General features: G+C 39.0%; 2 protein-coding genes across 4 annotated transcripts in view; one reads left to right on the top strand and one right to left on the bottom strand.

Annotated features, from left to right (window-relative positions):
* The window catches only part of ppfia2 (PTPRF interacting protein alpha 2), a 56,119-nt gene extending 51,483 nt beyond the window's left edge, over positions 1–4,636 (top strand). For all 3 annotated transcript variants that reach the window (XM_037695645.1, XM_037695647.1, XM_037695646.1), the window contains one exon: positions 3,705–4,636. Coding sequence is in view for 1 of the 3 variants with exons in the window: in XM_037695647.1 (XP_037551575.1) it covers positions 3,705–3,716 (12 nt within the window). In the remaining 2 variants the exon portion in view is untranslated. The remainder of the gene's footprint in view (positions 1–3,704) is intronic.
* Positions 1–27,091, bottom strand: part of acss3 (acyl-CoA synthetase short chain family member 3) — a 66,855-nt gene that overhangs the window by 18,832 nt on the left and 20,932 nt on the right. Inside the window, exons 9-16 of the mRNA XM_037695648.1 lie at positions 24,702–24,805; positions 9,339–9,434; positions 8,156–8,219; positions 7,145–7,226; positions 6,732–6,851; positions 6,551–6,650; positions 6,265–6,440; positions 5,794–5,919 (exon numbers count right to left, since the gene is read on the bottom strand). Of these exons, the coding sequence (XP_037551576.1) occupies positions 5,836–5,919; positions 6,265–6,440; positions 6,551–6,650; positions 6,732–6,851; positions 7,145–7,226; positions 8,156–8,219; positions 9,339–9,434; positions 24,702–24,805 (826 nt within the window). The 3' untranslated portion in view covers positions 5,794–5,835. The remainder of the gene's footprint in view (positions 1–5,793; positions 5,920–6,264; positions 6,441–6,550; positions 6,651–6,731; positions 6,852–7,144; positions 7,227–8,155; positions 8,220–9,338; positions 9,435–24,701; positions 24,806–27,091) is intronic.

The following is a 27,091-nucleotide window of genomic DNA, read 5'->3' on the forward strand; positions in this document are numbered from 1 at the left end:
TAGATGGTAGTATAAGACTGTTTCGACCAAAGGATGGATAGTGAGGGAGTGAGCAGCGTGTCTAAAAAAAATGGGAGGGAGGCCTCTTGACATGACATGGGCTGTCTCTCTGTGGTTCTCAAAATGGTGGACGCTCTGTGTGGTTTGAGCTCTTTAGCATAGCATTTGTCACACAAAGCTTTTAATTTAAAAAAAATCAGTAAACAAAAACTTTTTACACGAAAGCACAGGTTTTGAAAAGACTAAGTCAGCCTGTTAGCTTAGCTGCTTTTAATGATCCAAAATCAAGATTTTGGATCACTAAAACAGATTTAAAGAGAGAGGGTGTGGTCAGTGAAGAGCACTGAAGTTGAGCTTTTTGTCATCCAGTAGAAAGAGAGAGACGCAAAGAAAATGAGGTTGATAAATTTCATTTATCATGCGATGAATTGATTTGCTTATCGCGACAGGCCTATATACTTGTAAGTCAAAGTTGACATGGTCACACTATAACACCAAAAAGTTTAAAATAGTTCAAAATGTGCACGTTACTGTTCTAAAAAGTCTCATGTTTGAGAAGTAGAAGAATGTCAAACACTTCTGTGTTGTATCATGGGTTTATGAAAGTTTCTCCTTCTAAAGTGCTGAAAAAGATTGTGTTAAGATGTTTAATCCTCGGGGTGAACCAGTTTCTGTCTGAGAACTGTTGGGAGAAGATTGAGTTTCTCAGCATTTCAACAACAGATCAGCTCTAGTTCATTTTGATTACAAAATCAGTGCTCCAGTGGGCGGCGACTTAAAGATACTGGTTTGTGTGGATGTTTTTTGTTTTAAAAAAAATAAAACCTTCCAAGTTTAACTTCATCACAGACTCATCTTGAGCAAGCATGAAGGCGACAGTGGACAGGATAAACTCCCTCATGAGGGAGAAACCTTTAGCAGAACCAGGCTCAGGATAAGTGGCCATCTGCTTCGACTGGCTGGGTTTGAGAGGAACAGATACACAATGGCAGGTCTAAGGAAATGAGGTCAAATTGTCCTCTAGTAACCAACCTTAACTAAAGGATTTATCAAAAAAGGAAAATCTTAAAACTGGACAGAAACTAAGTTGGTTCTACAAGAGAGGAGCCTGATAACTGAAAGATCTTCGTCCCATTCTGCTTTTGGAAACTCTAGGAACCGTGAGTAAGCCTGCAGTCTGACAGCAAAGCGCTCTGTTAAGAAAATATGCAATAAGATCTCAAATATAAGATGGAGCTAGGTTGTTGAGAGCTTTGTAGGTCAGTTCTGCAGGGTAAAGATCTGGTTCACGTGTTTAATGTTCCAACTTTAGAACTTGAAACTTAAAACACTGACCAAGTCATTCAGATCCAAGATGTGTCAGGTGAAGGTTTCTACAGCTTCTTGTTTTACACCAGGTTTATTATGGGAACAATGAGCTGCTTTTGAGATTGACTGGTGCACATGAAGAACTGAAAGCTACAGAAAACCAAGCAGGAGCGTTTACTTGACTCACCACCCAAACTTTAAGTCATTAGAACAGAAAAAGGCAACTAGTGTCCGCACAAAAATTACCAGTAAATGCCACACAACCGGAGGAAACAATGAAAAGGCGTATCTGAGAAACCAAGATCTTCTCCAAACATTTCAAATGGGTATGGATTAAACACCCGAACACAAGCTGAGCAGTGAGGAGCGTTTGAACTTTACAAACACATGGCACCACAACTTCCATCCTATTTATGATTGGCCAAACTATTCAGAACTGATGGAAGGGGATCTATAATATTAACCTCTAAAAATGCATTATGCCACAATAACCTTAGTCCTCCTAAACATAATTATAGAACTAAGTTTACATTTTATTACTTTTGTTTTCCAAAAATCTATTCTGTTGCTGTCGTTACATTTTTGTTTTAGTACTCCTGCAAAGAAAATATTTGCAAAGTTCATGTAGTACCTTCTTTAAAACTCCTGACAGGATTTTTTTTTTTTTTTCTTTTAACTAATGCAAGCAGTTGCAATTAGAGAAAAGCTCGTACAGGGTTTGGGGTGAGGCAAAAACAAAGACATCTGCAGAGCTTTGGCTTAAAACATTCAATTGATGCATAATCAACGTTGGGGGGGGAAAAAAAAATTTAAAACGGTCTAACGTTGATATTTTAATATGCTTTCTGATATAAACTAAACATTTCAAGTGTGGAGGTACATGTTCATTTTCACATCCAACACAATTACTCTCTGAGGTGCACCGCTCACAAAGACTGAAATAAATTGGATTCAGATTGGACCTTATGAAGTGCCACTTGTTCCCGTTAACAACCTGTATGTGGCACCAATATATCAAGCCTATTATAAAAGGCAACTAGTGTTACAGGAGTCTGTTTTTAATGTCCTTAGAGGAAACCGTCAAGCTACGACTTATTCTTATTTTAGGAACTACGCAACCAAACTGTGGGGAGGCGGGGCTATGCATGGGCTGAAACTTATGCCATCACAAACTGAGTTTAATAGTCTGCAACTGAATTCATTTGCTTTGAAAATTCAGTTTGTTGTGTCTTTCCAGAGTCATCGAACAAAGATTGACAGATGGACGTTTCACGTTGGTGAAAGTTCAGTCTCAAGGAGGTGGTAAAACACAAAGAAACTTAGAAAACAACTTCCTTTTTGGCTTATCTGTCGGTGCCCTGTTTGAGTTCTTTGAAATTTAACAAGTGTCTCCGTTTGCGTTTTCCTTAATAAATGCCGGCCAAAAATCGATTATGGCTCGTAATTTAACAAGCAGGCGAAATGTAAACTGAGACACACCTTTGCTATACAGTAGACCCTTGTTTATTGTGGGGGATCTGTACCCTGAAGATCCACGATAAGTGAAAAACTGCGAAGTTGGAATACAGTAGTCCAAGTTCAGTAAACTTTGTCATGACATGTGCCAGGCTACAATCACACACGTCACCTGTTACTCCCTCCTTTAAATAAACAATCCATACAGCATGGATTGTGTATTTAAATTGTAGAGAAGTTCAGCAGGACATCACAGGGATGTCACACAACTTGAGCTCTGCAGCACGGAGCAGAAATATACTTCTTGAACAATTACACTGAAACAACTAAACATAGAAGTTCTAAAATAATTCAAAATAATTTAATATTTTTTATATTGTGTGATTGCTGTATTCTAAACAATGTTTCTAAGCTCTAAGAGATTTCAGCTCCCTTCCTCCTCTGCTTTTTGCCGTCTGCAAGTGCTCTTGGCCACGCCCACTTCTCCGCTCTGCACAAATGTGCAGCAGGTGCTAAGTAATTAAAAATGTATTTTAAATAAAAAATTCATGCTCATCATGTGGCTTATTTTGAAAAACCGCAAAGTAGCGAAGGACTACTGTAATCTCAAGCAAACAATTGTTTTCAAGTTGTTTATCTTGTTAACAGCAAGTTCTCTCGTGCACGCTCCCACGGCACCAATCACTTTGTGGCATGACAGACTTAAAGAAAGAAGTACTTTTCTTTGTGTTTTACTGCCTCCTTGAAACTGAACTACTATACATGCTGTATCTATATTTCTGGACGGGCCCGGATCTGTGTAAGAAACAAATTCACTTATAGACCATTAAACTCTGTGATGGTATAAGTTTCCACGCATAGCAGCTCAATTATCGACTTACTGTTAAAGAATGCTGCAGAAACTGAATATTGATTGTTCAACCTTTCTATCTGCCCCTCAGCTACAGTTCTGAATGGAAATGTATTATTGGAGCTGCTGGACGGGCCCAATCTGCTGAGGAACTAAACCAGTCTGATGACACGCACTGCCAAGAAGCTCTGCTTTCCTCTCTGACTCCCCTGTAACGTGGGCGCCGGTGCTAAACTGTCCTGCAGGCTGCCTCGTCGTCACCATTTCTACCTTTTACATGTAAAGTAACTTGTCAGAGCATAATGTACTGTGCAATTCTATCTGTAAAATAATATAAATATGCCATTTTTACTATATACACAAACATGTATGTATAAAAAGATATTCAGAGTTTGTGCGAAAAAAATCGTCCTTGCCGCCTCATTTAGTGGACTATAGAATACATGCTGCTCTTTAAAGTCCATCTTTCCCTTGTACGAGATCATTTTGTACATATGGTTTTATTTTTTCATTGTGCTAATATTTATGACTATGAATATGTTCTGTGAAAACCTGCCCTCTAGTGGTGGCTCATTGTACCACCAACAATTTTTCTTATGGACTCGCACAACAACAACAAAAAGGAGCGTTTTTCCGAGGATGTGTCGACACCGGAACATGACGAGCACTTTCATACAACCGCATCAACTCAGACTTTTAGTAGCCAAGGACAAAAGAAGAGACAGTTGTCTCTCAGAACGTAAACAGCAGTACTCCCATGTGTGGACCGTGTCACTTGTTGTAGCGTATGTTTTGTCAGCATCAACACACTTGCAGCTCATCGTGTGTATATGACCATGTTGAAGTGAGGTGATTTGGCAAAACCTGTTGCTTGCTGTGACTTACATTTGGTGCAAGTGTTACCTTTTGATTTTCTGGTTGATCTACTGCACAGGCCTGACGTCTGTTTGACATCTTCAATTTGCACGAACGAGGAACCATTTCGTTTTTTTTTTTTTTTTTATTATTCTTGTACTTTGGTCAAAACTAAGTGGTGAGCAAACAAGTTCTCATTGTCAATAAAAAAAAACTGTTAGTGAATTTTATTCATTTGGTCTGAGGACTTCTGTTCATTATGAATCTGCAGCATCACGTTAATATTTAGGTTGCACACACTAATGCAGGGGTCTGCAACCTTTACGGTCAAAAGAGACATTTCGGCCCCCTTCGTTCACTAAATTAAACGTGTCCAGAGGCACAACTGGTGGCCCGTGGACCACTTAGTTTGTTGGATTGTGCTTTTCTGGCCAGTATAAAGCTGAAAATATCTACTGTATTTTCTGGGCTATAAGTCGCATTTATTATGCATCGCCGCAAGCCACCTTCGTCTCCGGACACGCCGCCAGGTCCGCTGTGCAGACACCCCCCCCCCCCCCCCCCCCATATTTTATTACCTACTGTTTGTAATCTGCAGAATAGGATTTTCCTTGTGTTGAGTTTTTCTCAGTTGTCTCTAAGTGAATGTTTGGGGGTTTAGCAGTAGAGGAATAACATAGTTATCAAAAGCCTAGAAGGCCCTCTTGTGGCTGCAAATGGTAATGTTTTCGGTTTGAATAAAAACTGTCATGAATAGGGGAGAAAGAAAAAAACGTATAAGTAGCAGGACTGGCCAAACGATGAAAAAAGAGCAACTTATAGTTCGGAAAATACAGTAATGATTTTTAAGGTTTGTTGATATTTTGAAGACGAACTGAAAAGATTCTTGTAAAGAAAACAAGTTTTTGCCCAATTTTTAAAAAGAACTGCACAGGTCTGATTATTATATTTTTTTTTTGATTGTTGAAAAATTAAGTATCCTACTTGGAAGAAATAAAAAAGGGAAAGCACTCCTTGTATTAGTTCGCATATTTGTAAAGGAAATGACAGAAAAACTAGCTTTTTTTCTTGTTTAAAGTTAGTTTTGACCACAGGTTGCAGATCCCTGCACTAATGGAAAAGATCAATCATACTATTAGAGCAAAAGTCTTTTTTTTTTTTATTATTTAGGGCTGACTGTGATGATTTGTATCAAACGATAACCTGATATTTTAAAATAACTAGTTTGGTCACTTGTTTTCTTTAACTGTTCATTTACAGGTCCACACATTCTGCGCTGTCGCTTTAAGTCTTACCAGTCTAATTTTTTAAAAACAGACTTTTACCTCTTAGTAAGATTCTGTGAAACTCGTCAAAGTCGCCCAGGTTCAGGCTGCATGACGTCCCAGAACTTTTTCTACTTGCTTCTCAATGTCTTTGAACACCTCCGGGTCCTCGATGGTTGGAGTGATCTGTGAAGAGAAGCATTTTCAAAGCACGAATGCTGAAAGTGTCTTTTAAAAGTACACATAAATCAATTAACAGTTTCAACCAGTTTCCAATAAAAAATAATTAATTATAAACGACTATACTGAGATTTTCCCCACTTTTTAACTCATTTTCCTTTGGGAACATCAACAAAACAAAATAATGAGAGCAGGACCTGCAGATGATGCATGCTCAATAATCCAGGTAGATTAATCTAACAAGGTCTGGTCCTCTGGATGGATTTGTCTTTGTTGGGACCGTTTCAACAAAAAAGAATCTGTCCAGAGGATCGGACTCAATTAGACGTTCCCCGATGAGTTTCCTTTTACCTTGTAAGGTTTGCCATTGATTAGATCGGCCAAAGAAGAGCGAGGAATCTTGCCAGAACGTGTTTTAGGTAATCCACGCACAAACAGTACATTCCTAAAGGCAGCCACTGGTCCAACAGTGTCTCTCACAAGCTTGACCATCTCCTTCGTGATTTCTTCTTCAGTTTTCCCCACACCTGAGACGCAATATGATGCAAACCCACAATTCAGTGTGACCAAAAGCACAAGGTTGGAATTTATACAATCTTATCCTTCAGCCGAGGATACAGTTACATTTACTCCTCACCATTCTTGAGCACGCAGAGCGCCAAAGGAACGTGACCCTTCAGTTTGTCCTCCAGACCCACAACAGCGCAGTCTCCCACTGCAGGGTGCAGCAGCACCGACTGGAAAACACAAACGCATCCTTTATAATACATCGAAGGGAAAAAGCTTTGGATCGCATCGGCCACGATTGCTTCTCCTACTTCCTCTAAAGCTCCAGCAGACAGCCTGTGCCCAGCCACGTTGATGACATCATCAGACCGAGACATGATGTAAAGGAATCCCTCATCCAGAAACCCCGCGTCCATGGTGTCATAATACCCCTAATAACGTGGAAGAATGACAGAAACGCACAACTATGATCAAATCACTGCTTTGAAGAAATTCAGCTAAATTATAACTTAAGTAAAACTTTAGGTTTTAGTAAAAATGCAAAGTTTTTACAGAAGTGCTGCAGTTTTAATATTTTAACACTAGAGGGCGACATTTTACTACAAACGGTATGTGTTAACTTACTGAAGACTTTATTATACAATGTTTTATTTTATTACAATGTGTTCAGTGCTAATGTTTACTTTCATTAAACTAACTGTCCTGAGGTAAAGTTTTAACTTACTGGAAACTTGGTGAAGTAGAGCTTCTTGAACAGATCCTGGTTTTGCCACAGAGACGATGCCGCACCTGGCGGTAACGGTAGTCTGAAGGGAGGGAAAGTGTAAAATTATCTTATAAAGTTTAAAAATAATAATTGTGACAGAAAAACATATTCTTTACGGTCCTTCACACAGAACATCTCGCTGCATCTCCTAAGACTTGAGCCAGAATCTGACGCTTGTGTTGATACGCCCCCCAGGCTCAGACCTGACCTGCAGGGAGCCGCAAGGTCAGGGGACTCCTGATAATCCCGTTTCCTCTGAACTCTAAACCTGACTCTCCACTGAAGAAACTGGCTTTCAAGGCATAAATAAATTGTTTAATAATATAATTATTACAGCACACACTTCCATGCACAAACTGCACTTTAAATATAAAAAAAGCAGCATAATTCATGGAATGGTTCTTTTTAGTCCAGCACTGTGCGTGGATCAAGATGCACCCAAAACATCCTAACTGCTTATATTTCTGCAGCTTCCAAATCAAGACATGTAGGAGCTGCAACACCCCAACTCCATCTGCACATTTTGAAACAACTCGGCAAAGACTATTCTTTTGAAGGAATTAAAGACAGATACAGATTTTCTTCCAAAAAAAGTGAAGAACAAAACACAGCTGTCCCTGTCCGTTTCTGGCAGCTCCCCTTCGTCACTCGATGCACTGTAGATTGGAAATCCCCCCCACCTCCTCCCCTCAGCACCGAGTCATTACTAGCATTTAGAAAAAGCAGGGAAGTGGAGTTTGGGGGGTGATAACAGACAGATCGCAGGCTGGAGGAGAGGGCAGCACGAAGGACCGGAGCAGCTTTCATCAAAGTCCACTCAGCTACATTTTTCTCAACAGATTTTCCCCTCAGAGAAACAGAAGAGGTTAGCAATAATCTGTTTATTAAAAGTTCATTATTAAATTTGAATTGTGTTTGTTCGAGTCTAATGCTTTTGTGTGTTTGTGCAAAGCTCCTTACGAGGCTCACCTCACCACGATATTTCCGAGAGTTCTTGGTTTCACCTCCTGCATGTCGTCGTCGATCACTGTGACTGCAGCAAAAAGGAACAACAAGCCGTTCATTAAAACTCCAGCAACTGGAGGAATTGCATTTCCTGCGAAAATGCAGAGTGAATGCTTGTTGCAGAAGAACTTAATGAAAAAGAGCTGAAATTGGATAAAACGTAGCTGAAATGAAAGAACAAGCCTAAATTAGCAGAAGAAAGCAAAAGAACACTTAAGTTTTAAGAACCAACTTTAAATAAGCAGAAATAAGCAAAAAATAGTTGAAAGTAGCTGAAAAGGCAGAAAGAAGCTTTAACTACTAGACGTAAGTGAAATGAGCTCCAAGAACGTGGAATTAGCTGAAAAAGCTAAATTTAGCCTAAAACGGCTAAATAGTAGCTATAATAGCTGAAAGCAGCATAAAATTAGCAGACAGAAGTTAATTAGACTGAACGTAGCAGAAATTACCACAAAAAACTTGGAATTTATCTGAAAACAGCTGAAAAAAAAAAAAAAAAAAGTAGCTGAGAAATTAGAACAAGCTTAACGTTCGCCCAATAAAGCTGGAAAGAAGCTTAAATTACCAGAAGGAAGTGGAGAGAGTTGCTGAATTAGGCTTAAAAAGTTGAAATTATTACAAAAAATGTGGAATTAACTGAAAAAGCTAAAATGTAGCTGAAATAACTGAAACTAGCAGAAAACAACAGAGCAGAGCATTAGCTGAAATTAGCAGAAAGAATCAAAGGAGCACAATCAGCTGATTTAAAAAAATATATATAAATTTGTGCACAAGGAAGCTGAAAGAAGCTGAACCAGAACAAAACGTGAAAAAGGTTGCAAACAGATCTAAAGATTTGTAGGATGTAAAATGAACTTGATTCATTTTCTACGATAAAAAAATGGGGGTAAAAATTGCAGAAAAGGCTAAATATTTCAAAAAGCTAAAGTTGCACCAATACCAAAAGTCATAGCAGGATTGTCCTGAAAGAACTGAACGTTCTGAGATATGATTTATGAAATAGCTTCAAAACTGTGGGACGAGAATCGCATCGAAAAGCGTATGGAAGAAAAATGGATCACAAAAGTGTGAAAGCTTCATAAACATTCACACAATAATAACAGAAATTTTGAAAAAAAGGTAATTTTTTTGTTCTTCGTCGTCTTACCGTTATAACCTGGAACTGGTTTTCCTGCCTGGCCTGCAGGTGGCGTGAGCGAGTTACCCAAACCGATACAGGAGGCACTGATGGCTGAGCCGGTTTCTGATGAGACAAAACAAAACATTTCCCTTGAACGTCTATTGCAACAACAAATGTCATTTTAATGTCCGTTGTACGAACGTTAAAGCCTTTAATTGTGACGGAGCGCCTGCATCTCATTGTGTTGCGTTGCGTCTGCGAGCAGCTTTAACCTACATAACAGAACTAAGACAGCTCCTGTGGGCTCGCCCCGACTCCACGGCAGAACTATGCTCCATTTAGAGCAGAGGCTTGCCTGGCAGGGCTGCTCGCCCACCCAGCGACGGAATAACAGAATCCATCTAACTCAGCAGGAGACATTGCATCAGATACAGCAGCAGCTTAGCATCTGCTTTCTGTGTTGCATTCAAATCCCTGGTCTGGCAGGAGACGGCGCTCCTCGTTGATCTGGCTCTGCTCATCAGTCTCTCTGCACAACTAAAAGTCTGTTTTTGTGTCGTTCATTTCCTAAACCAATTTAAAAAAAACATATGAAGCTGCTTGTTTCTGGTGCTGGTAGTTAAACAGACATGACACATTTCATTACCAATTAAACCATGTGCTTAGAACCACAGATCAAATTTAACAAACAATAAAGGCCCTGTTTGTTGCAGTTTTCTTACACAAGGTTTTCAGCCCCCTTTTTGGCATCTGCATTTGGTAGCAGGACAAAGTGACAAAGACCATGCAGAATGATGGAGTACTTTAATTCCACAGCAGAGAAAGCTATGTAGTCTCTGTAAGTAGGTCTAGGGTGAAAAATAATCAGTATTGGTATCGGCCAAATAAGTTTTAATATATCGGATATCGACCAAAAATCCAATATCGTGCATCTTTTATATATATATATATATATATATATATATATATACACACACACACACACACTCACACACACATATATATACAGTGTCTTGCGAAAGTATTCGGCCCCCTTGAACTTTTCAACCTTTTGCCACATTTCAGGCTTCAAACAAAGATATACAATTTTTATTTCTTGTGAAGAATCAACAAGTGGGACACAATCGTGAAGTGGAATGACATTTATTGGATGTGTCAAACTTTTTTTTAACAAAAAACTGAAAAGTGAGGCGTGCAATATTATTCGGCCTCTTTACTTTCAGTGCAGCAAACTCACTCCAGAAGTTCAGTGAGGATCTATGAATGATCCAATGTTGATAAATAGAATCCACCTGTGTGTAATCAAGTCTCTGTATAAATGCACCTGCTCTGTGATAGTCTCAGGGTTCTGTTCAAAGCGCAGAGAGCATCATGAAGACCAAGGAACACACCAGGCAGGTCTGAGATACAGTTGTGGAGAAGTTTAAAGCTGGATTTGGATACAAAAGATTTCCCAAGCTTTAAACATCCCAAGGAGCACTGTGCAAGCAATCATGTTGAAATGGAAGGAGTATCAGACCACTGCAAATCTACCAAGACCTGGCCATCCCTCTAAACTTTCATCTGGAACAAGGAGAAGACTGATCAGAGATGCAGCCAAGAGGCCCATGATCACTCTGGATGAACGGCAGAGATCTACAGCTGAGGTGGGAGAGTCTGTCCATAGGACAACAATCAGTCGTACACTGCACAAATCTGGTCTTTATGGAAGAGTGGCAAGAAGAAAGTCATTTCTCAAAGATATCCATAAAAAGTGTTGTTTAAAGTTTGTCACAAGCACCTGGGAGACACATCAAACATGTGGAAGAAGGTGCTCTGGTCACATGAAACCAAACTCGAACTGTTTGGCCACAATGCAAAACGATATGTTTGACGTAAAAGCAACACAGCTCATCACCCTGAACACACCATCCCCACTGTCAAACATGGTGGTGGCAGCATCATGGTTTGGGCCTGCTTTTCATCAGCGGGGACAGGGAAGATGGTCAGAATTGATGGGAAGATGGATGGGGCCAAATACAGAACCATTCTGGAAGAAAACCTGTTTGAGTCTGCAAGAGACCTGAGACTGGGACGGAGATTTATCTTCCAACAAGACAATGATCCAAAACATAAAGCCAAATCTACAATGGAATGGTTCACAAATAAACGTATCCAGGTGTTGGAATGGCCAAGTCAAAGTCCAGACCTGAATCCAATCGAGAATCTGTGGAAAGAGCTGAAGACTGCTGTTCACAAACGCTCTCCATCCAACCTCACTGAGCTCGAGCTGTTTTGTAAAGAAGAATGGGCAAGAATTTCAGTCTCTCCATGTGCAAACCTGATAGAGACAAACCCCAAGAGACTTGCAGCTGGAACTGCAGCAAAAGGCGGCGCTACAAAGTATTAACACAAGGGGGCCGAATAATATTGTATGCCCCACTTTTCAGTTTTTTATTTGTTAAAAAAGTTTGACACATCCAATAAATTTCATTCCACTTCACCATTGTGTCCCACTTGTTGTTGATTCTTCACAAAAAAATTTAAATTTTATATCTTTCTGTTTGAAGCCTGAAATGTGGCAAAAGGTTGAAAAGTTCAAGGGGGCCAAATACTTTCGCAAGGCACTGTAAATTCCTCTTTTGGTTTAACCTTATTTTCAACATAAGATCTTCATAGTTTAAAACTTGATGTGCATTCCTTAAAAGACAAGGATTATGAATTGTAATTTGTATCATGTTTTTTTTTCTTCCTCTGAATACAATTTAGAAATTCTGTTTTGTTTCCAGAAAGGGAAAAAGCCAACAGGAAAATATTAAATTGCAGGACAGCTATATAAAGGTCATGTCAATCAGTAGAATAATAATGTCCAATAAAAAGCATCGCAGTAACAATTAAACCTCTGAGGATGCTTTAGGCCCTCCCTGTTGTACACCTGTCAGAAAGACAGGAGGTGGGAAGTAAAAGCCTGTAGAGAAATCCTGCAGAGCAGAGGTATGGGATCAGATATTACAGGCATGACAGACTTATTCAACAAGGAACAAGACAAAATCATCTAAAACGTGTGCTTTGCAGATTTAAGTAGAAAAAGGCAAAGATCCCCCTGCTGCTAAAATCAAACAGTTGAAGGTCTTTTCCTCACTTCTGCTCAGCAGGTTTCGAAGACTCTGTGGCAGGAGGGTGAATTCATTGATCAGATCATAACTTAAGCTGTCGAATGAAACTACAATGGAAAGAAATCTAAACCACTTTGCAGGGGTTAAAACGCAACATCGACATGAGTCAAACACGAAGATCCATGAACTACCATTTATACGCCTTAATATTTAGTCTTACTTTGTCAGAGAAAATAGATATACAAAAAAGTGAGAAGGTTTGAATATATGGGTTTTATAAGTTGCATCTTTTTGCATAAATTTGCAAGTCCTGCGCCTTATACACCAAAGCGACTAATATACATTTTTTCCCCATATTTATAGCTCATTTTTTGGCCGAGATCTGATGATTTCATTTATTCCGACATGAAAAATATTAAACACTACCATTTGCAGCCACTAGAGGCCCTCGATGACAAGCTAAGTGTCTCATTATTAGGTCAAAGTGGCTATTAATGAGACACTTTGGCTTGCCATACCAAGCCACCTTCGTCTTGCTCCGAAACTCCTGGAGCAAACGTCAATTCAGCAACATTTCGCCTGGGCGGTGCGGCGAAATGTTTGACCATTAAAGTGCATTTATTAAGGAAAAGTTAGACTGCGACACACCTTTGCTATAATTTCGAGCAAACAAATCATTGTTTTTAAGTGTTAATCTTGTTCAATTCTTGTTAAAGTCCTCCCGTGCACGCTCCCACGGCAGCCAATCAATTTTTGGCACAACACCGGCCCACATTTCCAAGTTGTCAGCGGTGACACATAAACCCAACGTGTCAGCGGTTACGCATAATAAATGCAACTTATACAGTGAAGCGACTTTTTTATGTTCTTTTCCACTTTATTAGACATTTTTGGACTGATGTGACTTATACGCAGGAGCAACTTGTACAGCGGAAAATAAGGTATATGGATGCTTTTGTACAGTGCCGAGAGGACTTCTGTTGTGACTTGGTGCTATATAAATAAACTGGATTGAATTGCAACTTTTGAAATAAAATTTTGACATTGTGAAACAAGATATAAAATTAAAACACTGAAGGGGATAGTTCAGATAGTAGGCAGCAGTCAGAATAATGTCAGTTTGACTCAGTGAAGGTGTCGAGCTCACCGCAGAGCTTTTATAAAAGAATTTCTCACAGATGCTCCAAACTGAGATTGTTCTACTGCAGTAAGACACAGACTACAGAAACCTTAAAATCCCACTTCAAAAAAAAAAAAATCTGAACTCTTTTTAAAGAGAGGAAACCTTGACAGGTCCTAACATAAAAAATACGGTCAGTTCCTTCAACCTGTGGCTGACAGAACACATGGAAACACCATAATGTCACAATTTAAAGAAAAAAAACGTTTAGTTTAAATGTAAAATGTACGGTGGCCCTAAGGTGCAAAGGAACAACATTTGAAAAAAACAACATAAACAACAAAATCACAACAACATTAGAAAAAAAACAAAATTAAATTAGCAAAAAACTGAATTACATTTGAAAAAACAGAATTAAGCCAAAGCGGAAGTGGCCGAAGCGGAAGTGGCCCAAATCATTTTAGAAAAAAATGGAATTACATTTGAAAAAAACGGAATCACATTAAGCCAAACGGGACGTTTTTTTTTTTTTTTTTAACTTTATTAATAGCCTAAAACTGAACAAGAGAACAATATACAGTACACACACAATGGAGATACAGTTAGCAGGCTATCCTTTTAACTGTATCTCCGATGTGTATGTACTGTATATTGTTCTCTTGTTCGGTTTTATGCTGTTAATAAAGTAAAAATTAAAAAAAATAAAAATACTTCCCATTTGGCTTAATGCAATTCCGTTTTTTTTTCCTTTCTTATGTAATTCTGTTTTTTCAAATGTGATTCCAGCCACTTCCACTTTACCCACTTCCGCTTTGGCTTCATGTAATTCCATTTTTTTCAAATGTTCATTTACACCTTAGGGCCACCGTAAAAATCACTGCAAAATTGAAAAAAAAAAAAAATAATGCTTTCATTGTTTCTGTTCTGGTCGGATCAGCTGGGTGAAAAGACAGCTATGATGAACTCAAAGACACGAGAAGGCAGGAAAAAGAAAATCCCCTGGTGTGTGTGTGAACAAACTGTAACAGTGTCAAGCTGCACGGCTGTGTGTTTATCAGATTTAAGGAGCTCGCATTCACATACGTTTTGACTCAAGCCTCTCGGATCCGATCTCTTCCTCTCAGTCCAACTTTGCTCTCTTTCTTTCTAAATACAAACAAATCAGTCTTCTTTTGGCTCGCTGGAGACTGGTTTAGTCAGCGAGAAGCACTTTGTGTGCGATGAATGAGATGAGAGGGAGGGATTGATGGAAATGGCTGAAAAATAAACAACATTTTACACAAAGAAGTCGCTTTGAACAGTTCAGTGCTCATAGCTTGGAGGGAAACTGCTGCTGAAGAAAGACTTTCTGATCTTTACATGTCCTTTTCTCTCTGCAAAGCCTACACTTTACACAAAAAAGATGAGCCTTCACCTCAGTAACAGTTCTTTGTCTTTGAGACTTGCAGGAAAGGTAGTCGGGGTTGGCTCAAGAGCAGCAAACGGAGTTAACGTCACGTCAAACATCACCACATGAACAATGAAAACCAAGAGAGCCCTGAAGGAAGCAGTTTTCAGCTTTCCAGCTATCATTTCAGATTTACCATATTTAGATTTTAGCATATAGATGCACAAATTAGATGATCTATTCTAGTGTGGTGCAAGATTTTGTCAGGATTGGCATCGTAAACATCAATGAAATTTAATAGAAACAAAATATTTGTACAACATGAATTGTGTCTAAATGTACTGGAAACCAACAAGGCTGTGATATAATTATAAACTAGAAAAACTGCATTTCCTGTGAAAATGCAGTGTGAATGCTTATTGCTGAAAACCTTGATGAAAAACAGCTCAAATGTAGCTGAAATGGAAGAACAAGCCTATATCACCAAAGGAAACCAGAAAGAACACATATTTGCTGAATTAGGTTTAAATAAGCAGACATTAGCACATAAATTAGTAAATTAGCTAAAAAAAAATCTTAAAGGTAGGTGAAAAAGAAGGATGAAGAAGGAGCTGAAATGAGTTTCAAAAATGTGAAATTAGCTGAAAAAGCTAAATTTAGCACAAATCAGCTAAATAGTATAACTGAAATTACTGAAACTACATGACAAGTTGAAATTAGCAACAAAAAAAAAGTCATTTAGGCTTAAAGTAGCAGAAATTACCACAAAAGTTGAACTTATCAGAAAACAGCTGAAATTAGCTTAAAAATGCTAAAAATATATAGCTGAAATTAGCAGAAGAAAGCAGAAAGAACATGTTTGCCTAATTACGCTTAAAGAAGCAGAAACGAGCACAAAAAAATGGAAATTACCTGAAAAAAGCAGTAATTTGCCAGAAACAGCTGAAGAGTAGCTAAAAAAGCAGAAGAGAGCTTAAATTATACGAAGGAAGAGGAAAAAGCACATTTTTGCTGAATTAGGCTTAAAACAGTTGAAATGCATGCAAATAATATGGAATTGGCTGAAAAGGTTCAAATTAACATAAAGATGGCTAAATAGTAGCTGAAAAAGCTGAAACTTGCAGAAATAAGCAGAAATGAGCATAAGCTGAAACTAGCAGAAAGAAGTTTTGTAGTTAGCAGAAAAAATCTGAAAGGAGCCCAAAACAGCTGGAAAAAAAGTTTAAATTTGCAAAAGGAAGCTGAAAGAAGCTGAACCAGAATAAAATGTGAAAGAAGCAGTAAAAGGCTGTAAATAGATCTTAAGATTTGAAGGATGTAAAATGAGCTCAATTCATTTTCTATGAGGAAAACAGTGGCAGAAAAGGCTAAATATTTCAATAAGCTAAGTCATAGCAGGATTGTCATGAACGAGCTGAACATGTTGATATATGATTTGCTGAAATAGCACAAAAAATGTGGAACGAGAAAGATGCTGAAAAACGTTTGGAAGAAAAATGGATCACAATAGTGTGAATGCTTCTTAAACATTCACACAATAATAGTGAAAAACTTAATAATGGACACATCATGGAGCAACAACGACCCCAGCTTCTTCTTATTCATAAAGATGGATTAAATGTATAAACAGAATAAATATCCTAAAAGAAGAGAACATCTCTCCTTTCCAATGGTTCTTATGATTATCAAGCTTCATTGTTGCCAAACAGCCTTTGACACTAGGTGCAAACTGTGATGAAGCGTCACCATTAATGAGCCAGAGCCCTTTTCAATAAACAGTGGAAGTGGAAAAAGAGGAATACGATGCAACCGATCACTGTTCAATAAAACGGCCAGATCCAAATTTCTGAAAACGTTCGAAGCGAGGCTGCCATTGCGCAATTATTTAAACACTCCAAATGGACAGAAATGGTCTCAAAGCTTTTGTAACCAAGGTCTGCAGAGACAGGAAATCTGACACAACGAGGCTTATGTGAAATGCGCAGCAACCCAAACAAAAACGGCTCAGAAGGTTCCCTTTGCATACATATGCACAGCAGAGCTTGAAGCGGTGCGTGATGTGTGGTTGCTGGGGTAACTTGGTCAGGAGCTTAAAAAAGAAAGGCGACCCAAGGTCAGCGTAAAAGACAGGTGTGCTGTGGGAGGAGGAGTGAACACGCTGCAAAGCTCCTCTGATTTTTTTTTAAGACAAAATGTGTTTTAGCTTCTTCTATTGTTTGACCTAACATTAACACCATAACCATAAGACGTTAGTGATGCTACCTTCCACGAACTCTTAACAGATTACATACATGCACATATCTTATTTCCTAAAGCTAATGGGTAATTTATTTCCATCAACTAAAAACACTGCCTCTCCCTAATCAGCTTGGCTCATTCGCTTGGAGCCAGGTTTATGCATATAAATTCACTTAACTTGCTAATGAAGCACCATCCCCACCCCCCAGCCGCCATCCCGTGCCTTAAACCCTCAGCAGACGAAGGCAATAGCTTGAAAATAATGCCGAGAAAAAAATTAGATCAGGGAGCCAATGAGAGCCTCCCTCCAGAAGATAATAAAACATGTGGCTCCATAGCTCAAATGTAATTATAAAGGCTAATTATAAAGTCCAACTTTTACATTTGTCTAAGTCAGAATAGCAGCCAGATAACGTGGTTGTGAATTGAATCGGTCCATTATGTTCACTCTCACTTAAACGAGCAGAAGGTGGTGAAAGGAAGACCAGAAGCAGGGATTACATTTTAAACATATAAAACAAAGAAAGACCAAAAACTAGAAGTGCGAGCAGTTGTTAACGGTCCGAGCCACTTGAAGCATGTCGACCACAGCACATGTTGTCCCCAGCCCCCTGTCAACCAATATATACCAATATTGTATTGGTATTATAAAAAAAAAAACACATACGTATTAACAATTAAGGGGTTAAAAAGTACATATACAGCACGATATTGGATTTTTAGCCGATATCCGATATGCCAATATGTTAAAACTTGTTTGGCCGATAACCGATACCAGTATTTTCCCCCTAGACCTACTTACAGAGACTACATAGCTTTGTCTGCTGTGGAATTAAAATACTAAATGCCAAAAGGGGGGGGGGGGGGGGGAGACAAAAAATGATGTGACACGTCAACCTATGTTTAATGTCAAATTTATCCATGACATTTACTCTAACACAATGACAACACTCGAACAGTGCAAGTTTGTAAATTTTCACAAATCTAAACTCAACAACGTGCGTGATGTCATAACGTTGAGCTGGTGCTGCAGGCATCCTTGTCGCTGGCTTGTCATACCAAAACAGCGCCTTATATACGCACGCATATGTATACATCATCAGCGCCTTTTATATCGGTGAGTTCGTTTGATGGAATGGCCGATATATAACTTTATCGCTAATATCGGCCGATACCGATACCATGCCGATAATATCGTGCATCCCAAGTACTTACTAAATCTATAACTCTTTAAAGCTGTGTGAGAGTGAAAGCACAGCTAGGGTCCTAACTTGATCAAGAAAAGCATCCAGTCGTTCTATAATGGGAAGGATTTTGTTTAATCAGCTCCATTGTACCTCTAAAATTATGTAAAAATGGTGGAGAGCTCCATGAGTGAGTGGCATCGTGGCAGCTGCAATCATTTTTCAAGAGGCTTTGGTAACAGGCTAAAACAAGGCTATTCAACAGTGACTTCAATCTGTCTCACTTCATTAAAAAAAAAAAGGGTTTATTCACATAATGACTTTAATCGCTGGATGTCTGGCCCCCGAGCTGCTGGCTCTCTGTAACTGTGGCCCACTGAGCAGTTTTGTTGAATAGCCCTGGGCTAAAATCAAAGTTATAAGCAGACAAAGTCATCTTTCTTTTACACTACTAACATTTAAACGTTTATCTCCAACAAATGACCACCTTCAAGCTTTCAATTGGTCCATATGGCCTAGCTAGAATTTTTATGAGGTGCAGTTTGCAACGATGCATGCAACATGTTTGATTTAAAGAAAACCTGTTCTGAGGTTTTCATGGTGATGGCATAACATCCATCCAGTCCATCCATAAACAGGTCAGAAAGACTCTATGACAGGACTGTTCAACTAAACTGCTCAGGGGGCCACAGTTACTGAAAGCAAAGAGCTCAGAGGCCGGACATCCAGCAGTTATTATCATTAAGTAAGTTTGTTTTACGATTTAAAATCTAGTTTTATTTGAAAATGAACCTGGTGGGCCGAACTGAGCTCACCCATAGGCCTGATTTGGCCCCCGGGCCACCAGTTGAACAGCCCTGCTCTATGATGAGTTGACAACTGCAGACTTGCCATGAAAAATAAATAAAGTCTATTACATTTTTTTTAACTCTTTAAACAGATTTCTTGCTGTTTTCTAGACGATAAAATTATTATTAATCTTTTTTTTTTATGAGAAAACGTATAAGAAACAAACTAGTAGTGGGAGAAGTGAAAGACAAACACCTAACACGCGAGTCCATCGTCTGTCACCCCTTTCTGCAAGCAGCCAAAACCTGCTGACTGGAAACACACATTTGTTGCCAGGCAACACCCGTGACATCAGCAACCTTCATCCCTCTGCCCTCTCCACCTCCAACCAATGGCACTTGAGTCCTAAAATAGCGCAGAGATTATAGTCAAAATTCAAAATGGCAGATATATTCTCATAGGGGTGGAGTCAGCAAAAGAAATGAGTAGATACGAAAACAGCATATAAATGCATGCAGGATAACAAAAGAGTAAAAATATAATGTCTCAGTTAATGGATCTGTATGACAGGGAGGCTGAAAAATTATGGAGTCAGCTGCACACGCTCTCAATTTAGCTATTCTCTCTAGCAAGACTCCCCGAAGTACAAGCTTAGAAGAGATTTCCTAATCTCTGAGCTTGTTAATTAAATATTTTCAGTAAAGTGTAGATTCAAGTAAACGATCTAAAAACTGTGATACAGAACTGAGGCTCTGTGCAATGAGTCATGGCTCCATGGAGACAAACTGGATGCTCAGCTGACCTTTCACTTTTCAAACCTCAAATAGATTTAAAGAGATCTCAGTTCATCAGTCAGCTGTGATTTAGCTCACTGATGTAATCTATAAAAAAAAGTACTACCGTATTTTCCGCCGTACAAGTCTCTCCGGCGTATAAGTTGCATCAGTTCAAAAATGTCTGAAAGTGGAAACAAACATAAATACCGTATTTTCCGCTGTACACGTTGCTCGGCCCAGTAAGTCTGTCAGTCCATATTTGTTAAAATAAAATTGAAAAATTCATAAATATGTCGCTTCGCCGTATACGTCGCATCTGTTATGCATCACTGCTGACACGTCACGTTTGTTACGCGTCACCACTGACAAACCGGAAATGTGGGCCGGTGTAGTGCCAAAAATCGATGGGCTGCCAAACGGCAGCTGCGGGAGCAAGCACGGGAGGACTTTAATAAGAATTTAACAAGATTAACACAAAAACAATTATATGTTTGCTCAAAATTATAGTAAAGGTGTGTCTCAGTCTAATGTTTGCTTAATAAATGCACTTTGATGGTCAAAACAGCTTCATTTCGTCTGGGCGCTGGTGTTCCTCCCCGCGATGAAGGCTCCTTCGTCTACCCACACCTAGCTGCTTCCCGGGGCGTGGAACATGCACTCCGCTGCCCACTTCCTTCTCGGGTAGAGGAACAACATATAAAAGCCTAGAGGGCCCTCTAGCGGCTGCAACTGGTACTGCTTACTGGTTCAGGTCTATGAATGAATATTTAAAATGTCAGACAAAAATTGGGTTATAAATATGGGGGGGAAAACATATATTAGTCGCATCGGTCTATAAGTTGCAGGACTTGCAAATTTATGCAAAAAGGTGCGACTTATACTATACGGTAAATAGTTTTTAATCTTTTCAAAAGATTAAAATCTAGCATTGCTTAAAAGTCACAAAAGTCATCTGGAAGTGTTTCCAGTGGAAAGAGGTGTTACGGATTTTAAATCACAGTAGGAAAGACTTTTTTGGATCGAAACATTCTACAATAATTTTACAGAAACAATATACTGATATAAAAAAATACTGTCAAGAGTTATGTGAAAGAAGCTCAATGTCTTGTTGAGCTGAGGGGAGGAGGCCTGAATATTTTTTCCTACACCTTAGGGTGGGTGAGCATAGCAGCTGAAGTAAGGCAGAGAAGCTTTATTTGCCAAAAAGCTCTAAAGTGACCCAATGGAAGATGCTACAACTACATGCAGGTGAATAAAAAAAAACATATGACTGAAAAATGTATATCAAGACAACCAGAAAAGCAACTTCTTTCTGTTTGACAAAAAAAATAAAAATAAATCTTTCATATTACAAGTATTTTATTTGGAGACTTGGTTTCCTTTAACCACTTAAGTAAAAAAAAAATCTATTTTTGCAATTTTTCAGCCATTATACAAATGGAACCGCAGCTGAAAAGACGAGAGATGACACAACGGCCACGCTATGAGCAGTTTAAAGAGGCCAGCTTTGCATTTAATGTCATTTGTGAGAGAAAACGCTGAAAAGGAGAACGGGGAAAACCCTCCAACTGTTTCCGACAGTGTGGTAGTAGCTTCATTTACTCCCATTTAAAGTCAGTCAAACAGAAGGAAGTCAGATGGGGAGGAAAGCAGTGAACACATTTGAATTTCAACACCAGCTGCTGGTTATCGAGTTCAGCAGGCGGGAGATGGAAGGAAAATCATTTGGGATTTTCCATCTAGAGTGAAGTCCAGGGGATGCCAGAGGTTGTTTTCTGAACTCTATAAATCACACGGCTACAATAATTAACCACAAAATGTAGCTAGGTTTTATTTTAGTGGAGTGTGTGTACAAAGGGAAAGAAGCAGGAGATATTTGAATGGTATGTAAAGTTCTTAAAAACGAATTATTATTATTATTATTAATTATTAACCTTTATTTAAACAGGCAAATCCCATTGAGATAACAGATCTCTTTTGCAAGGGAGGCCTGGGCCTGAAGGCAGCCTAACATGCATGTTTTTGGTCTAAATCTGCAGGAAAAAAACAGAATCCACATTTTAGTGAAACAATAAAAACAGATCAATCATGTGGTAGAGAAACACATTTCCCGATTCTGTGATTGGCAACCCGTCAACTCCCAAACTGCTGCATGATCAGTCAACGCTCAAAACACCTTCTCTAACAGAAAAAAATATTAACTGCAACAGAGGAAAATTCATAACAACGCCAAGTGCTTAATGCTCACTTTGTAAGGTCTATTAAAAAACATCTAACCAGGTGTGTTAGGTGGTTACAAGACAGGATTCGCATCACTTAACCAATATTTATTCAACCAAACTGAGTCAAACTAATAGTTAAAATAAAGTTATTGAACTCTACGACACTTTTAGCCATGGTTTGTTATTGGACCATGTTTCTGTGATGCTCAATCAGCTGAAGTGTCTCCAAGTCAGCATGATTGCATCATCAGCATCATTTTTTATTCCATAAACGTTGCACGTTTACACAAAATACTGAACGTGATTCATGTTTCATGCATTCAGCATCACCTACTTCACATGCTCTCCTGTATAAATCCACATAACTGTTTGGCAGACAGCAGTGCATAAGACTAGATCCAGTGTGCAGAGAAGCTAAACAAGCATTTATTTATTTATTTATTTATTTATTTACCCTTTATCATGAGAACTCATTTTCAAGAGAGACCTGTTTGGGAGCAGATGGTGGGGTTTAAGGGCCTTGCTCAAGGGCTTAGAGTGGGGCAAATGAGGGTGGAGGCAGGTGTGTGTTTCACCTTTTCCACCCACATTTTGATGTTGTCAGTCCGGGGAGTTGAACCTGCGACTTTCTGATCACAGGCCCATCTTCTCTAACCTCTGCGCCACCACTCCCCATCAAACCTTTAAATGTTTATAGCCAATCTAGCACATCGAGTTTATTCATTCAACCTTTTTTTATACCGGTTAGTCCCATTGAGCCTCAGGGACTTATTACTAGAGACCTGAATCCATATATACCTTAAGTGCCGGGGTACAAGCCGCCACTCCTCTCCCACACCCCGCAGTCCACACACAGGAGCAGCCAATCCATGTATCTCATTCATAATTTTAACAACTTAGGTTTAGGCCTGTCACGATAACATTTTCTGGGCGATTAATTGTCTCAGAAATTATCGCGATAAACGATAATATTGTTTGAAATTTGACATTAGTAATTATTGACAAATTTAAGAAATGTAGGTTAATTTTTGTGTAGTACCTTTTTTGACCACTTGATGGCAGTATAAGACTGTATGAACCGAAGGATGGACAGTGAGGGTGTGAGCAGCCCTTGACATGACATGGGCTGTCTCTTGTTCTTGTTTTTCGGTTTTTAAAATGGCAGACGTTCGGTATGTTTTGAGCTCTTTAGCAAAGCATTTGTCACACAAAGCTTTTAATTAAAATATCAGTAAACAAGTTCTCAGCTTCTTTTTTCAGAGGAAAACAACTTTTTACATGAAGGCACAGGTTTCAACTGTGAATTTTGGAGCTTCGACAAGACGGACGTTTTTTCCCCTGAGTTCGGCCTGTTAGCTTACTTGGTTTGTAGCTTAGCTTCTCAGCTTAGCTGCTTTTAACGATCCAAAAACGTGATTTTTGGACGGTTAAAACAGATTTTAAAGATAAAGGGAGGGGTCATTGAAGAGCACCGGAGTTGAGCCTTTTGTCATCCAGTGTCTTCAGTAGAAAGAGAGACACAAAAAAGAGATAAAGCCAATAAATGAAAATGAGGTCGATAATTTTAATTTATCATGCGATTAATTGATTTATTGTTTATCGTGACAGGCCTGGTTATGTTTCTATATTTCACCCTGACAGACCTCCCGTCACCCCGTCCCCGCCCCCAAATGTGAGTGTTTTCGGGGTGTATAAAAGAAACTTGTACTCATTTAGCTTACAACAAGAATTTTTTTTCTTGACTTATCCAAATATTTTTGGTCTTAAAATGTTGATTTCAGCTTCAAACTATAAGCAGGGTATGGAATGCATTTTTGTGATAGGGTGACTGTAACAACAAAAGAACCCAAGTTATCAATGTGATGAATCACATTTTAGTAAGATTTCAATATGGAGCTCTTGACGCCTCCGATTGATCTTGGACAGGCCAATCAGTCAAGTGGGCTAATCTGCACTCAGACACTGCGTGTACAAACGTTGAAGGTAGTCTGCTGTCCAACAACCCAACAGCAGCATTGATTCCTTATTTAACACAGATGTGTCGTCGCGTCCAGCATCGATCCTCCATCTGCACAGGCAGGATATTACAAAACAAAGAGGCGTCCAGTTGAGCTCATCTGCAGCAGCGAACGCATTCATCATCGCTTTGTGACACAGGGGGAGGAAAGCAATCAAACTGAGGGAGGTAGGGGGGCTTGACATTAGCAGTGTAGCATGCTGCCTGAATTCAAGCCTTTTCTAAACATGACAAATCGCTTTTACATTCAAGAACCCACTGCAGAAAACAAAAAAAGGAACGTAAATCTAAAGTCTCACCAGCTAATGTGGTTAACACATTAGCTGTTTCCAAAAGTGCTATTAAAAACTTTTAATTAGACTCATGCACTGTGGATGATCAACCACACAATATTTAATATTTTAAATAAAAACCCCATTAAGTTTAGCTTTTAAATAAATAGTTAAACTGATATTTCCTGTTTTGTCAGATTTCCACTGATTGGTCCTCCTAAAAGCTTAGACAAACGTTCAAAAGGAGATCTCGTCTCTTGTTTAAGTCTGTAAGGATTTAGTTTTCCTACCAGTCTGCCACCAGTGATCCAAAACTGGAACCCTAAAGCTCTTCTTTGCCCACTCCAGCGTCTCCACATCGCATCGCTCTCCTGCCACGAACAACATTCGGAACCTGCATGAAAAAAAGAGCACATCTATCAGTTATCTTCAGAAAACGTAGATTTTTTTTGTTTGCTTGGCATCAGCTAAGCTGTGAAGCCTTCTTATTTCCCAGAAGAATACTCGTTTCAAACTACAGTAATTTTGTTTGTCAAATAGTATGTTTCATCCCGATATTCAGGTGATTTATTCTGTGTCTTAAAGTTTTGACGTGCAACATCTGTCATCTGAGAACTGGATCATTTCATATCCATCAGAAAATTATGAGTTCTGCAGTTGAAACATAAAGATTTGCTTTCTCTTAGTGCAGGGGTGTCCACACTTTCTCATAATACGAGCTACTTTTAAAATGACCGAGTCAAAGTGATCTACCTACTATAAGGCCCCGTTGACATGAGAACAACTTTAGTGTTTTTTCAATATTTATTGGGGATAATAATAAACAAAAAAAATGAGTGGGTTTACATGAAAACGCTGTAGTTTCCATATCAGTCGGGTTGCCAAATAAGAATTTATGAACTATAGTACTGTGGCTTTTAAATTATAGTATTTTGACCTAAAAAGTCATATGTGCTGAGTAAAGATATTTTAAGGTGAGGTGTGTGTTGTGTTCGTTGAATTTTTGCACAGAAAAGGAGGGGGTGAATAAGACATTTTAAATTTATCTGGCAACCCTGAAGGGCTATGCTGCATTCTTCTCAATTGCAGTGTTTGCATGATCACGGTTACCGTATCTTTCGAACTATAAGGCGCACTTAAAATCCTTCAATTATCGCCTTATAGTCCAAAAATATGGTGCATCCAAACTGGTGAATACACCAACGTCTATTTAGAACTGGACTTTATTAGTTTTGCTCCTAGATGCTGAAAAAGGGTGAGTAGCACAAGAACACTCTGCCCTCTGCCATTTATTATAACTGTTGTCGGCGCAGAAAAACGTGATCGCAGCCACCCATAGTGCGCATGTGTGACTTTACAATTAAGGAGCATTTCACACCTCCGTGGGGGGTTCCCTGTAATGAGGGCTGTTGCGTAAATGAACAGCCGAACCGCAGCAGAAAGGCTGTGGTTTCACGTCGCGTAAACTGGGCCACAGACTGGCTGCCCAGTATGTCAATCAAGTGACAAATTTCATATTGAGGATGACATCTATTTTTTAACATCATGCAATCTATTCATAATGCCTTTGCGATTAGGGATGCACAATATTATCGGCATGGTATCGGACGATATTAGCATTAAAGTTCAGCTAATAGCCGATAGCACGACTTGTTGGGTAAGTTTTACCACAAACATTTGGACGTTGTGTTAGCCCTGTTAGCATGATTAGTCTTACAGCACAATGGATAGACAAAAACTTTGAACTTAAAAAGTCTGTCTTTCATGCAAAAGAGTGCAGAGGATCCCTCACTGCAGCTAGGAACCTGGAACAAGCCTCCACAAGTGAGACAGCATTGCAGGTGACTAATGCTAATAAATAACATTTAACACTTTTCATTTAATATAAGTTAAAGTGCTATGCATATCATATGGCTGTTACTGAATATATGTCACCAGCTCTTACAGCTGTTGCACATTTTTTTGTAGCAAATAAGCCTAAATAAGAGAGAAGGCTATGTTCTGACAAAGGAACGTATATAAAATATCGGTATCAGCCAAATAAGTTTTAATAAATCGGATATCGGCCAAAAATCTAATATTGTGCATCCCTATTTGCAATCCGACTGGTAGGTGCTGTGGCTGAAAGGTTAGAGAAGTCGTCATGCAATGCAAGGGTTGGGGGTTTGAATCCACCAGCAGTCACATGCCGAAGTGTCCCTGGGCAAGACATTGAACCCCTCATTGCCTCCGATGTGTGGCCCATCAGTGTATGAATGTGATAAAGCTCTGATTAGTGTCTTTAGAATGATTTGTTCAATTAGCTTTGTAGAGATCTAGTAGAGTGCTGTATGAACGGGTAACTAAGGACACAGATTGTAGTGTAAAGCGCTTTGAGTATCTTGATAAGATAGAAAGACGCTTTATAAGTATTTACCATTTACCCTGTTCTAGAGCAGTATCAAGTCTCTTGGCAATGAACTACATCATCGACCTCATGTTTACTGTCAGCAGAAAACAGTAATTGAAGCATTTTGTCACCACTAAAAGGTATTTCAATAAAGGTGTTTGGATTCTAACCCTCATTATGATTCATCGTGCTTAAAAATGGTCCAAATTATTTGAAATGTTGCATGAACAACTAAATCCCTCCACAGTCTCTCATTTCCATAGCTCCTATTATTTAGTTTGAACATGCGCT

The sequence above is a fragment of the Nematolebias whitei genome, chromosome 22 (assembly GCF_014905685.2).
Source record: "Nematolebias whitei isolate Nwh7 chromosome 22, NemWhi1, whole genome shotgun sequence".
Classification (NCBI taxonomy): Eukaryota; Metazoa; Chordata; class Actinopteri; order Cyprinodontiformes; family Rivulidae; genus Nematolebias; species Nematolebias whitei.